The sequence below is a fragment of the Anarhichas minor genome, unplaced genomic scaffold (assembly GCF_050575085.1).
Source record: "Anarhichas minor isolate MPS153535 unplaced genomic scaffold, ASM5057508v1 ptg000041l, whole genome shotgun sequence".
In the NCBI taxonomy this organism is placed as follows: domain Eukaryota; kingdom Metazoa; phylum Chordata; class Actinopteri; order Perciformes; family Anarhichadidae; genus Anarhichas; species Anarhichas minor.
Window position 1 is genome coordinate 2,787,225 of NW_027466487.1, and position 12,757 is coordinate 2,799,981.

The 12,757-nt window shown below is 40.6% G+C and overlaps 2 protein-coding genes across 5 annotated transcripts in view; one reads left to right on the forward strand and one right to left on the reverse strand.

Moving 5' to 3' along the window:
• Positions 1-48: 48 nt before the first annotated feature.
• ccdc12 (coiled-coil domain containing 12) lies at positions 49-6,081 on the reverse strand. 2 transcript variants are annotated; one of them, XM_076109002.1, is made up of 7 exons: positions 5,948-6,081; positions 4,258-4,331; positions 1,378-1,457; positions 1,164-1,225; positions 1,042-1,076; positions 855-931; positions 49-428 (listed from the first exon to the last, which is right to left on the reverse strand). In XM_076109002.1, the coding sequence occupies exons 1-7, from the start codon at positions 6,029-6,031 to the stop codon at positions 349-351; spliced, it is 492 nt and encodes a 163-aa protein (XP_075965117.1). In that variant the 5' UTR covers positions 6,032-6,081; the 3' UTR covers positions 49-348. The 2 variants fall into 2 exon arrangements, with proteins under 2 accessions (XP_075965117.1, XP_075965116.1); XM_076109001.1 differs by lacking the exon at positions 5,948-6,081 and adding an exon at positions 5,095-5,133.
• Positions 6,082-7,889: 1,808 nt separating this feature from the next.
• Positions 7,890-12,757, forward strand: part of nbeal2 (neurobeachin-like 2) — a 30,453-nt gene continuing 25,585 nt past the window's right edge. For all 3 annotated transcript variants that reach the window (XM_076109181.1, XM_076109178.1, XM_076109179.1), the window contains exon 1: positions 7,890-8,453. In XM_076109181.1, the coding sequence (XP_075965296.1) occupies positions 8,379-8,453 (75 nt within the window). In that variant the 5' untranslated portion in view covers positions 7,890-8,378. The remainder of the gene's footprint in view (positions 8,454-12,757) is intronic.

The following is a 12,757-nucleotide window of genomic DNA, read 5'->3' on the forward strand; positions in this document are numbered from 1 at the left end:
CACCCCTACTTCCAAATAAAGGCAAAATGCATGAAAATAACAATCAGCCATTTGAAAAACTCATTTTACTTGAAAATGTAAAACTTACAGCAAAATATTGATGTTGCATTACCAATGTACATCAATAAGCCACATACACAGAATGTACTATTACATATTAATATGGAATACTGCAATGATACGAGGCAGGACTCACAAGGGGAAATGAAGACCTGACTGAAAACATTACTTTACTCCCTGCAGCGATGAAAGTAGCCGTCTCTTAACAAGACAGATGTGACGGTACAGTCCCAGTAAACCGAGGCAAGCCCTCTGCAGGCTCCTGTTTCTATCGGTCACATCTGGGATTCAGTCCGAGTCTCCCTCTTCCAATCCTACTGCTCCCACCACTCCGGCCAACTCGTCCTCGCTGCCTCGTAGACGATCCCCTGAACACACAAACACTCAGTCAATTTATTTATTCACTGAATTCTCCGATCACTAGTTACATTCATGTGTAATTGCTGCATATTGACCATAGCTCTGGTTAGGGTCTTATTCAGGTTGAGTGCACCGGTGACTTCCTGTAACCAAACATTCCTGTTGTCCCATCAACAGACGCAACTATAAACATACTAATTGGGTTATTGTGAGTACACATAACATGGCTACCTGCGCTCTCAATGTCGCACATTAAAATGAGGGGGAAAAAACCTTTACATTTAGGAATCGCACCATTGATGCTATCAGATGGCTTCAAGGCTCTGTGGAATCGCAAAGCAAATTGCCTAATAATTCACACCTAGCTCAGACATGCTTGTCTCTGTGGTGTCAGGAAAAGTTGGTGATAAAACGCAGAAACAGGAAATACTAACGGATGAGCTCGGCGATCGCTCTCTGTGTTCTCCTCTCCAACTTCTCCAGTTTCTTTGCAACGTCACGCTTTAGATCCCTAGATTCAGAATCACAATAAAAAGACAATGTCAGAAACAAATTATCTTTAATCATACCAAGATTGTATGTGCCATACAGGTTGTTGAATCATTTTCAAAAACCTCTTACCAGTCTGGTTTTCTCGGGGCGAGGTTGGCCAAATCCTGAGGAAAGAAAACAGCCGAATAAGGCAAAACTACAACTACTATGCTTCTTCAGCAAAACACATCAATACAGAAAGGGGTACTCACCACTTCTTCAATGATGGGCTCTGGATTAGCTGCCTCCAACTGGTCTTTTACTTTATCCTCCACTGCAAACAAAGAATATTCATTATCATTCATAAATTATATGTGATATTAGCAGCAGGAGTCGAGCCGCTCACCATGTGCTATGACCTTCCTTGAGGCAGTGTGATATTTACAAAAGCTTTACAAAGCTTGTCTGTGATTGAAGAGTTCTCACCTGATACAGGTTTTGCTTTGGGCACCTGCCTCTCCTTCAGCTCTTTATCCTCTGGAGTGTAATTCCTCAGCTTCAGCTCTCTGAGGACAGAAATCGAGACGCATTATCAGTCATCGACGCTCCCTTTCTTTCTCGCCGCACTAATGTGACCGTCCAGGAGGTGGCAGTGTAGACAAATATAATTTGTCCAGAGATTAAGGAGCATAGAAGAGCATCTGCAAACCCTTCACAGCTGCACACATGTCTAGAGGAGGCCGGGCATAATGTCCCTCTTTATTCCTATGAGCACGTCTGATCAACACGTTCCACCTGCTCCTAAGGACAGACTTGCGGAGAGCAGCAAACAGCTGAGGAATGCTGTCCTTGATGTTAAATTACGCAGTCTTTCATCACATCTCTGCACGGAGGAATTCTTGGCAAGACTCCCCGACATCCCTGCAGATTATACACATGTACATCTAGAGGCAGAGGTAAACTATTGTCTGACCAAGAGAGCTATCAGCTGCTCTGAGCTTAACATGGATTTGTGATGAGGCTCGAGGGAACACTCTTGATACGTTCATCAAACCTTTGCTGCCAACACAGACCGATGCCTTGTAAGGGTATGGGCAGGAATGCTAGTCTTTGTCGGCCTTTGGCCGACTGAGGGCCACTCTTACTACATCTCTTCCTACGAGGAATAAGTCTTTCTATCCATCTCATCCTTAAATTGAATTCTCCTACTGAAGTCACAATTAATTAAATAATAAAATGTGGGATTTTTAGACAAGTTATTACATTTATTTGAAGTAAAACCAAATATGAATATGATATAAACTCAGTCTATATAACTGTAATAAAATGAATTAAATAAACAGAAGGAAAGTGCATCAATTGTTGTCAAACAAGGCCTGAAAATAATCATTTTGCCAACCTAAGCTCCACAGCATTACAAAGTCCAGACGTGCTGACAGCTTAAAGTAGCCAGAAGGCATCCATCCAGGACTAACTACAGGCTGTCATTCATCAGCCTTCAATAGAGCATAATGTGATGAAATAAAACAGAAATAAATAAAGTTGTCACAAATTCAATCGACACATTTAAAGGGTTCTTCTTCCAGGAAGCATGAATGTGCCCAGAACAGTCTTAGCTATTATTTACTATTGCTTCATTGCAATTAAGCTGCATTATTCAATATATGGCACGAGTGCAAAGGCCAGAGAATCACCACAATCAACAAGTTTCATCCTCTGAGAGCAATGTCTATCAAATTTATTGAATTCTTGAAGTAATTTTTTGTAAAACTAAAAAACATTTCGCCTTCAAGATTGTGCTGGATGAAAGAGCAACTACATCAAATAGACAACGGTCCTCTTGAGAGCAAGTTGTTGTGCAAACCTAGTGATCATGTGTTCTTTAGATTTTAACATTTTGTGTGGAAATTATGTCACGAAACAGAAGGTCAAGGGGTCACCAACCACAACATTAATAAACATCATTTGAGGACTGTGAGTTTAATGGACACTGTGGCCTATTTGTTAGGATCCCTTATCACGGATAAGTAGGGTGTCAAAATGAATCTTTGACCTGATGGCGACCATTATTGCTCAACAGCCCAACAAAACTACTGGATACACAGACTGTACATAACTCCTTCTTTTCTTAACTGTGTCTTAGTTTGGTGTGTCCAAACCTTTAAAGTGTGTTTACACATTTCCACTTCAAGCACACGGTGGCATCAAAGAGAGCCGGTGATGAATTCAGAGCACAGACCCAAGTGTGGCTCTCTCACCATGTTCACAGTGAACTGTGGCTGAGGAGCAGGTGCAGCAGTGTTCAAACGCTCACACCGATATCAAGCAACCTGCTCCATTCACCAGAGCACAAAAACAATCAGCCTTTTATATTTACACATGCGCCACAGACATTGTTAAAACTAGCGTGTAATTAGTCATATCGATATTTTAGAGGCTTTTGAACTTCTTTGAATGTAATTTGCCATTTCCAAGAATTTAAAAATCGACTTGCCTGTCGGTCTATCTTAAAATAAAATAAACAGCAGCCCTGACGACACCTAACAAGACGGAACAGGAAAAGCTGCATGGTACCCATTGGTGCCTTTTGTGGGATATGCTTGCAGGAATGTATGATAACACTCAGGAAGTTGAAAAACTCTCTGGCCAAGTTCCACTGTCTCCTTCATTTGAGTCGCAATAACTTTAGAAGTTGATCGTTGTGTTCTTTCATGCCTGGGTTTGGCAATTGGATCTCCCATGAAATATTAATACAAGATACTCACACTCACACTCTGCTACAAACGTGTATCTTGATTTAGCAAAGCATTGATTAAATAAAAACAGAGTACATTCAACAGTGAACTTTTCGCTTCCCTGACAAATGTCAAAATCAAGCATTTCAGGTCCGCAGCTATTTTTATGCTCATAAGAGATCTGTCCTGTTGGACTGGAGGAAATACAGCAGCACTCCTTCAGTACAGTCATTAAATATAAACAATGGAAAGAAGAAAAAAGAAGGTCCTGTAGGACAGGAAAGATGGCTGCTGCTCCTTCAAACCAGCCAACATACAAAGTTGAGTAAGCTGCAGGATATTTGAGCAGCAAATAGCAGGAAGCTGTGATCCAGCCCAGTGTAAACACTGCATCTCATGACCTGCACTGAGACATGCAATACAGTGTTACAAGAAGATGGTGATCAGATAAAAGGGCAGATAAATGGTCTGATGGTGTGCTGCCGTATCAGTTTCACTTCCGTTTGTGCAGCTTTAAAAAAATTCAGCTGAAGGGGCGAGCAAGCGAGAGCAAAATGGAAGAAATAATGATAAATTGGATTAAAAAACAACAACAACATTTACATTTGTGTGTGTAGTGTGGTGAACCAACCTGTGCCTTTCTTCAGTAGCCTCCTCTAGTGAAGCCTTTTTGTTCTCTGGCTCCCCATCTTCCTGCTCTTGCCCCTGTTAAAAATCATCATGCCATCGTTAAAATAACCCACACATAAATAACGGGTAAATAAATGATAACAGACTTGCAGGAATACAGAAAAAATGATATCGACCCCGAGTGAAAAGTGATAACAAAGGAGATTGAACCCCTCCCGTCTTTCATTTTCCTGAAGAGGCTTCCTGTCTACCTGCTAGAACAATTCAGGGGACCGACTCATTCTTGAAGTGTAGTACAAAAGGAAACCAACCCCCAGCTTCAGGAATGTCAACTGTCATTTATCAGACATTGCTAGTCAAGTCCAGCATGCCACGGCCAAACTCAAGCTCAGTGAAACACACTCCGGTCTAACTGGAGAAACAGTGGCTTGCACACGGTTTCCTGTTGCAAGAAGAATTCATATCCAGAACTGAACGATCACCACAGCAGAGCCACAGAATAACTGTGTAATGCTGAGTTTGATTCCTACTTTAAAACGTTGTCCCCACAGATTCTACAGATAAACAGTTTTTCACCTTTTGTGCAACTGAGTTTTCTCCGTACTTTATTCTAATCCTCTTTTAAAGAAGTAAAAGTTCAGTCTTCCGACTAAGGTTGCTCCATCTTTCACCATATGTGTGTTTTTACTGCCACCGTGTCCAGTTTATAACTGTGTGGCACAGGAGAGCCTTTCTCAATGGTTAGGCATGTATGGAAAGCTGTTAAAAACAGCTTGATGTAATGCAATACCTTTAAGAAAGAAATTGAAAAAGAGACGTTATATTCTTCAGAAACTACCTTACAGTGGAAATTCCCTGACATCTTCAGACTTTGATTATTATGACGTATTCCCCAATGTCCCCACCTGAAAAATATTTCTCTGTGGTCCATTATATACTAAGACCTTTACAGTGAGACGCTGACCTATATTTATGATGCATTCCAGAAAAACTGTGCTTTTGTCATTAAATACTTAACAGACACTTTCCCTTTTATTCAAATGATTCCTATCCCTTTAAGGAAGCAGATATCATTCCACATACAGAGTGTCAGTGCTCTCTTCCCTGCAGCCACCTTCTATCCTTCACCTCTGCCTGTCAGCAAGATATTGAGGCCCCATCTATTACATGTATTGCTGAACATCAACCAAAATACAAGGAATACATCTGCTACTTCAGCTCTGGTTTCACCAGTCTGTAGAGAAGCATACGATTTAAAATATGAAATACTATCAAGTGCATTGGTGAGAGAATAATTTTATAAGATGTAGCTATGATATTACATCATCGCTAGAGACGCGAGTAGAGCTTCAATCACTTTGTTATTGTCTTTCTGAGAAAATATACAAACTTAGTTCGCTTCGGAAATTAGCTGCACAGGCAAACCAGACCTACATATGCAAATGCACTATAATAATTACATATTGAAGTTAAATACATTACATTTGAAATAAATATCCAAACTACATTCTCCAACAGGACGACAAAAAAGCCAAGAACCAAAGTTACGATTGATTTGCTAACTACATACATGTGCTAACGGTGTTAGCTACAAGCTAAGTCGGCTAATGCTACCTCACCAACACAACTGGCTGTGATATATAACATGTTGCATTTATCAGAAACCAGACATCAGCAGACAATACACTTACGTGAAGTTGTTTATCTCTTAGTGCTTTCAGCCTCTCCTTTCTCTTCAGGGCCTGCTCCTGCAGTGACCCAACATTTCGCTCCATGTTTATCTCTACCGCTAACGCTACACGCCGCTCAACGCTCTCTGAAATCCATTAACGGTCCTGACTGAGGATGTAACGACGACCGTCGAGCACATCGATTGCAGTGGCCCACTGCCTATTCGTGTGATATTGTTTTGTTTTGTTGACAAATCTCTTCAAAATCATGAATTAGATTACATTTGAATATTTACAAAATCAAATCCCTATTTAGGGATAATGGGATTTTCCAAATTTTGATTTAAACACAGACCAATTATGTTGGGGTCTATATAGATAAAATAGATAGATAGATAGATAGATACTTTATTCATCCCGCAAGGGGGAATTTGTTTGCTACAGCAGCAAAAATATACTTCAGCAATTAAAGTAAAATATAAAAATATTAAGTATAAAAATGCACAGTATATACAATAAAAATAGCTCAGTAAAACATATTAAATATAAAAAAATGCACAGTATATACAATGAAATAGAATAGCATGAAATAAACTAACTAAATAGTAGTGCAAAGATTAACCAACAAACAGCAAACAAACAACAGTGCAGCAGTGTTATAGTCTATGTTGGATGTATTGGCACAAGGAATAGGTCTACTATCCTGCTTGAATTGATTTAACTGTCAGCAGCTTATATGCTATTTTGAATAGTATTTAAACATACATGTGGACTATTAGCAGACCTATAGATTATAGGAATACATAGGATAGACTGGCACACTGTGCCGCCTGTTGATGGTCACACTGTCAGGTCCTGTTTAGGTATGTAGGCCATCTCCATGGTAATACAGCTGCCTTCACTGTGTCCATCCTTCTACTGACCGAGTGTGTGACAACACAAACCTGATTGTGTTAAAGGTCCTAACAAAGTTTAAGAGGTTAACACTAATAAATCAATACCTTACCCATGTATTCTTACATGTTAGTAATTCATCAAGAGACACATTAACTCCTGTTATAGATTACATACAGTCTACTATAGCAGATAGGAAAAAGTTGCCTGTACTTTAAAGTCAGTACAACAGACACACCACTTGTTTTGCATTTCTCTGGTTTAGTACAATTTAATCCAACTGATAAGGTGGTTTACATATGAAAATATATGCTGAAAATATAATGCTTTGTTAGACTAAGAGATAAATCCCTCGACTGCACACAATAAACCTGACTCCTCTTTCAAGAAGTGTCAATTCCAATCAACTTTGTTTAATAAAAAAAAGGTTTGTATTCAGTATATCTTATATCATAATACGTTTTTTTAGGTAATCAAAGTTTCTCTAGTAGCTTTCAGATAAATGGGTGAGCTGTTGTCAGACCATGCATGTTTACATGGAGTGAGGCCAAACAACATTAAAATACTTCTTACTTACTAAGTTAATGCATTTCCAAACAAAATTCAGGGGGTGGGGGGCATTCTTCAAAATGAGCACTTTTAATTATTTTAATACTTGTGTATATTTATACTGCACATCATTTTACACTTTTACTGTATAGTTCGATTATATTCCTGCATTTTACTTTCAGAATCGATCAACTGTACCAATGTAGGCCTCTCAGTGTTTACAGGATCATTGATTAACAGTCTGGAATGCAATACAACTGTGCAATAATTATTTATTACAGCACCTGAAGATATCACGAGTAGTCGATACAGTTTGAATTGCAGTTGTGTGTGTGTGTGTGTGTGTGTGTGTGTGTGTGTGTGTGTGTGTGTTTTAATGTTATCAGTACTCAGTGTTGCTTACTCTTTAGTCAGTTCGTTAGAGGAGTCCTGCAGGAGGCTGTCACTGTGTGTTTACGTGTGTGCGTGTGTCTTTAAGAATACCAGCCTACCTGTGAGCATGATCTACAGTCAACTCTTCCCTGTATGTCTTGTTACAGAGACACTAGTTGACAATAATGAGCTGCTGCTCATCCCACAGGACTGTCCATCTCTGCTGACTGAATCCACATGGGCAGCACAGTCGTCTCTTGGTCTTGAGCTGATGGCATCGGTCGCTTCCGTGGGAAACTCTCTCCAATAGGAATCATTTACCAACCAAGCTCGCTGTAAATGCGGACATGGGTGTTCCTCCAGACATGCATTTCCACGCAATTTTGTTCCTGGTTTGATCATTTCGACAGCGATCGCACCGTGGCCCACACTCGCACCGTCATGTTTTGCTTTTTTTTGCCACTCTGAGAACTTTGCGTGACAGAAAGCACTTTTGCGTGGATTATTGTGCCTGGATTTCGCAGGAATGGTTCCCAGGAGCGTGCCGCGTCCTCCTGCATTTAGGAAACAACTTCAAACAGCCCCAGCTTTGACCAAGCTCACCCGTTTCATTATTTAACTAAAACAAAAGGGAGATATGAGCAACCACAAGAGCGGCGGGATGGCATCGAAGGAAAGGCTGTATGAGCTGTGGATGTTATATTACACAAAGGTGAGTGTGGAAGAACCTGACGGTGACACCTGTTGCAGCCAGCAGGTCCTCTGGCTAAAGTTTGTAACAAGACCCGATGAAACGCATGACCGTAGTGTGTGTGTGTGTGTGTGTAACGTTACTTCAGCCATGTCTCTGTCGTTTGTGGTAAACGGTTACACGAGGAAGTCGCTTCTGTTTGTACAGCAGCTCTTATTTTACCGAGTGGTTGGGCTACTAGAGCTATTGTAGCATATCATCAGTGCCACTTGGTCATTTAAGTTGTTGAAAGCAGTAGCGCAAGCCATGATGGTAGGCTATTTGAAGCATATTGGCCCAATTCATGAAGTGTGTTTTAATTCTGCAGCCTACCTGCGATGCAGGTGTCACTGAGGCTACTTCCGGTTAAGCATGTCACATGGAAACCATAATGTTGTTATGGAGCCTGTTTTATTGTTCAGGAACCAACTGAAACATGTGTTTTTGACTGGGTGCCAGCAGCACAATGCCTGTTACTCTATAGGCCGACCAATATTAAATACATATCTAATATACATAACAAAAACAGTGAAAACTATTTTGGCAATATCTGAAAAGGAGTGTCAAATTGTTTTATGTTATATTTAGGTCTCAGATGGTGCCCTCTGTGGGTGTGACTGCACCTCATTCCATTAGTTGTGCAACATCTAAGTTATAACGATGCAACAAATTCATAGTCAAAGTATATTGCACATGCTTTCATGTCATTTGTCCTCTTGAAGGAGAAAGTCAGTTTGGCAGTGAATGAATTAAGGATTACTATTTAATGTGTTTGCAATCTGCTCCCATGCCTGAGGACAGAGAAAACAAGATTATTTCCAAGATTGCATGCACTGTATCTTCACTGTGGGGCATAAAGACTGATCTCTTGTTATCACAGTGGATCTAAGGGGCAGGTTTCTTGACTAGAATAATGTCTAGTCCTAGACTAGGATCCTTTTCCTTACACGTCTCTATTGGATGTTGCTTTAATTAAGGCTTACTTTCAATCTAGTAAAATGAAATGCTCTCAACAGGACAGAAGTCAAAGCTGGAATAACTACTCTAAATGCATCAGTGACACACCTCTTGCAGCATCTACTATTAAAGAGGTCATTTGGTGTCTTTCTGATCCGCCCTGTTACTTCTCTGGAAACAAAAGCAAGTTGAAAAGAACTGTCACACATAAACCATGCGAGACAATCATAGTTATGTGTATGTGTGCCTTTGAATCTGACTGACAGCTGTCTAGCAGCTCTATTTGCAAGACCACTTCCTTATTTAGCCGTTTCTTGGCTCTCAATTAGTTTTGATTAGTTGCCCCGAAGGATAACGGAACAAAGTTTACAATATGTTCTTTACACATTTCCCACCAGTGAATGACACGAAGATATCCAAGCGTTCTTGTGGATTTTGCATGTGTACAAATGACCTGCCCTTATTGACAAACTGCGATGAAAGATGGCGGAGGCTAGGGATTTAACTGAGCCTGGCAAGTATTTAACGCCACCACCTTATGTGACTCAGAGGAACACAATAGGCTGCAGAAAGGCAGCAGAACCACTTCAGAGAGCAATCACCTGCCTCTCCTATAGAAATCTACATTATGTTGTTGTTGTCGGCCTGTTTGTCAATTTGGCAGGGACATATCTTCTTTTAACTGGACACATCCCATCTCACACATCAAGGAATGTTTTGACCTTTGCAAATGAGCCAAAGTGGTCAAGAGATCTTAGCTCTGTTTATTAGGCTTTTTGTTAGTGTTGTAAACAAGCCTTTTCTTATAGTGGCAATGACCTGACACTGTTTGAGGGACAACAGACACACCCTGGCAGCTGTAAATATCTCAGACTTGTATGTCTCTGTTGATAACAGGTTTTCCTCAGATGTCTTCATATATTGTTTTAGTTTTTTCCTGCATTCATCAGCCTCTGTATCCCGCCAGCATCTTCATTCAAGTAGCAAACTCATTATAAAATGTAGATGATGGGAGTTACAGAATATAATAAAGCTGCAATGAATCCTAACAGTTAATTCCAACATGTTTGAGTACATTCAGTATCTCAGCCATTGCTCTGTATTTGCAATAAAAAGCCAAACGTGCTCAGGCTTGTCGGTGATAAAGGAGCTCTGCTTCCTCCAATTGTGCAAGAAATCACACACCCCTTGCAAGATTTTTAGATCAAGTCATTGTGCTATAGAAGCATCTTTTTACTTCAGTATTTCCAACATTTTCTGCAGAAATGACCAAACAAACAGGCAGGCAATGATAGGTACATTCATAGTTTTCTGGATAAGAGCTTCTGTTATTGATCAGAGTTGATTATTTGCTATAGTCGAGACAACACTGTATGGATACATTATATCCCCGTCGACATCGTTTATCCTAGACCGGTGAGAGCGATGCTCCGTGCACATCAAGACTCTCATACAATGACACCTTACTGGCACAATTTCAGAGCTCCATATCTCATATCTGAGACTTCTACTCAGACCATCATGAATGCTCGTTCCTGAGAGGTAGGGACATACCCAGAAGAGTGTGATAATCACTGAGGGAGTAACTTAACTTGTCAGATCGTGTCTGACGACAAACCAGAGGGTATTGTTTTTGGATAAATACTGTAAGACTGTACTTTGACAACTTTGTGGAGGACTTAAGCAATTCATTTAATAGGTTATTAATCCCACGTTGCAGATTTTCATTTTCATTCGGGGGTAAGTTAACTTGGGCTGTTTGGACATTTTTCACAATTTTTAAGTAAGCAGGATATATGACTCGGTGATGCAGTGAGAAAGCCTTTATGTTTAATAAGCTCTGGCTAGAGATAAGTGACCCAAGACACACTGAGGTAAAGTACAGACCCTTTAGACATCATTATTCTGGATGAAAGTGAGTGATGAAGCAGCATGTTTGTGTTGATACAGTGAGCTGTACGGCTGGTACAGAGATAGTGTGTGATTATTAGCTTGAGAGACTGTTAGAGGGACTAATTGAAGCCTGTAGCGGTAGAGATGGACCACAGTAACAACCCGACTGTCCCCCATCCACACAGCTGTGAAATCACCTCCTCTGCTCGCTATGAAGAGAAGTCACATTTCCTGGCTTTTGTCGTCATGCTGTCAGTCACCTTGCTGTTTATTTGTCCTAGTTCCTGATCACATATGATTCACATCCATACGAGAGATACAACAACAACAACAGCCACCCCTGCAGCTCCCTTTGACCATCCTGTGAGCCTTGTAATTGAGTTCCCTTGTGTGCCGCGATCTCCCCTGTTTACCAACAGAAGGGCCAACCAGGAAAATCAAAGTGCTCTTTGCTTTCCCTTGTGCAGGAAGCCGGAGCGAAGCAGAATGCCAAGCAGCAGAGAGCGGCACAGCTGCTTGGCCATGTGCAGAGAAAACAGAGATAAATGGCACAGTTTATAGGGGTCGGTACCTCATGGTTGGTTTGTGACATCAGTTCTAATTGCGTCTTTATTGAATAAATCCTTGAGCTAGTTGCTCTGGGCAATGTTTAGGGAAAGAAGTTAATGCAACTGAGAGCAAAGAGTGTGTATTTCTTCTGAGGTGTTGATCAATTTTGTAAGGGAGGATTTCTAGGTCAAGGGCGCAGACATGAAGAAGGGCTCTAACTGGTTTTACTTCTCATTAGCAAACCAGATTCACTTCCTTTCTGTGATCTAATCTTTTTATTATTCTCATACATTTAAATCCAGCGGTGCCAGTCACACCATGCAGCTTGAGTGTACCGCTACAAAGAAAAGGCTACTTTTATCGACAGGGAACAGAAAAAAATGATACTTCCTTTTTACCTGGAACTAGAAAGCAAATCTAACTTGCTACATTTATTTGTACTAAGTGTAAAAACTTAGGGAACATCTCCCACTGTCGGAGGCTGTCCTGCCCACCCTCAGCAGGCAGTTGGCAGGGTCGTTAGCTTGATTGAGCTCACCTGGGCTTTCTAGGCTGTAAAAGCCGTCTCTCTCTTTCCCTTTCTATAGCTACACCTTCAACACTGCCACAGCACATATGCCACCCATCAATGCAGTGCTTTTATTTGCTGACATTGCTGATCTCCAGACTCCGTTGTGCGAGTTAACCGTAGCTTAATAAATTATGTTTGACTTTAGGTTACAACCCCATATTCCCAGAGCCATTTTGTGACAATAAACACCAAATAAACACCAAACACCAAAGTAAATTCCAAATTGTGTGTCACTTAATTGACCCGTATTATTGTGTGTTCTTGTACATTGTGATTTCCAGTAGCCAGAATTAGAATTAATGACATATCATCAACA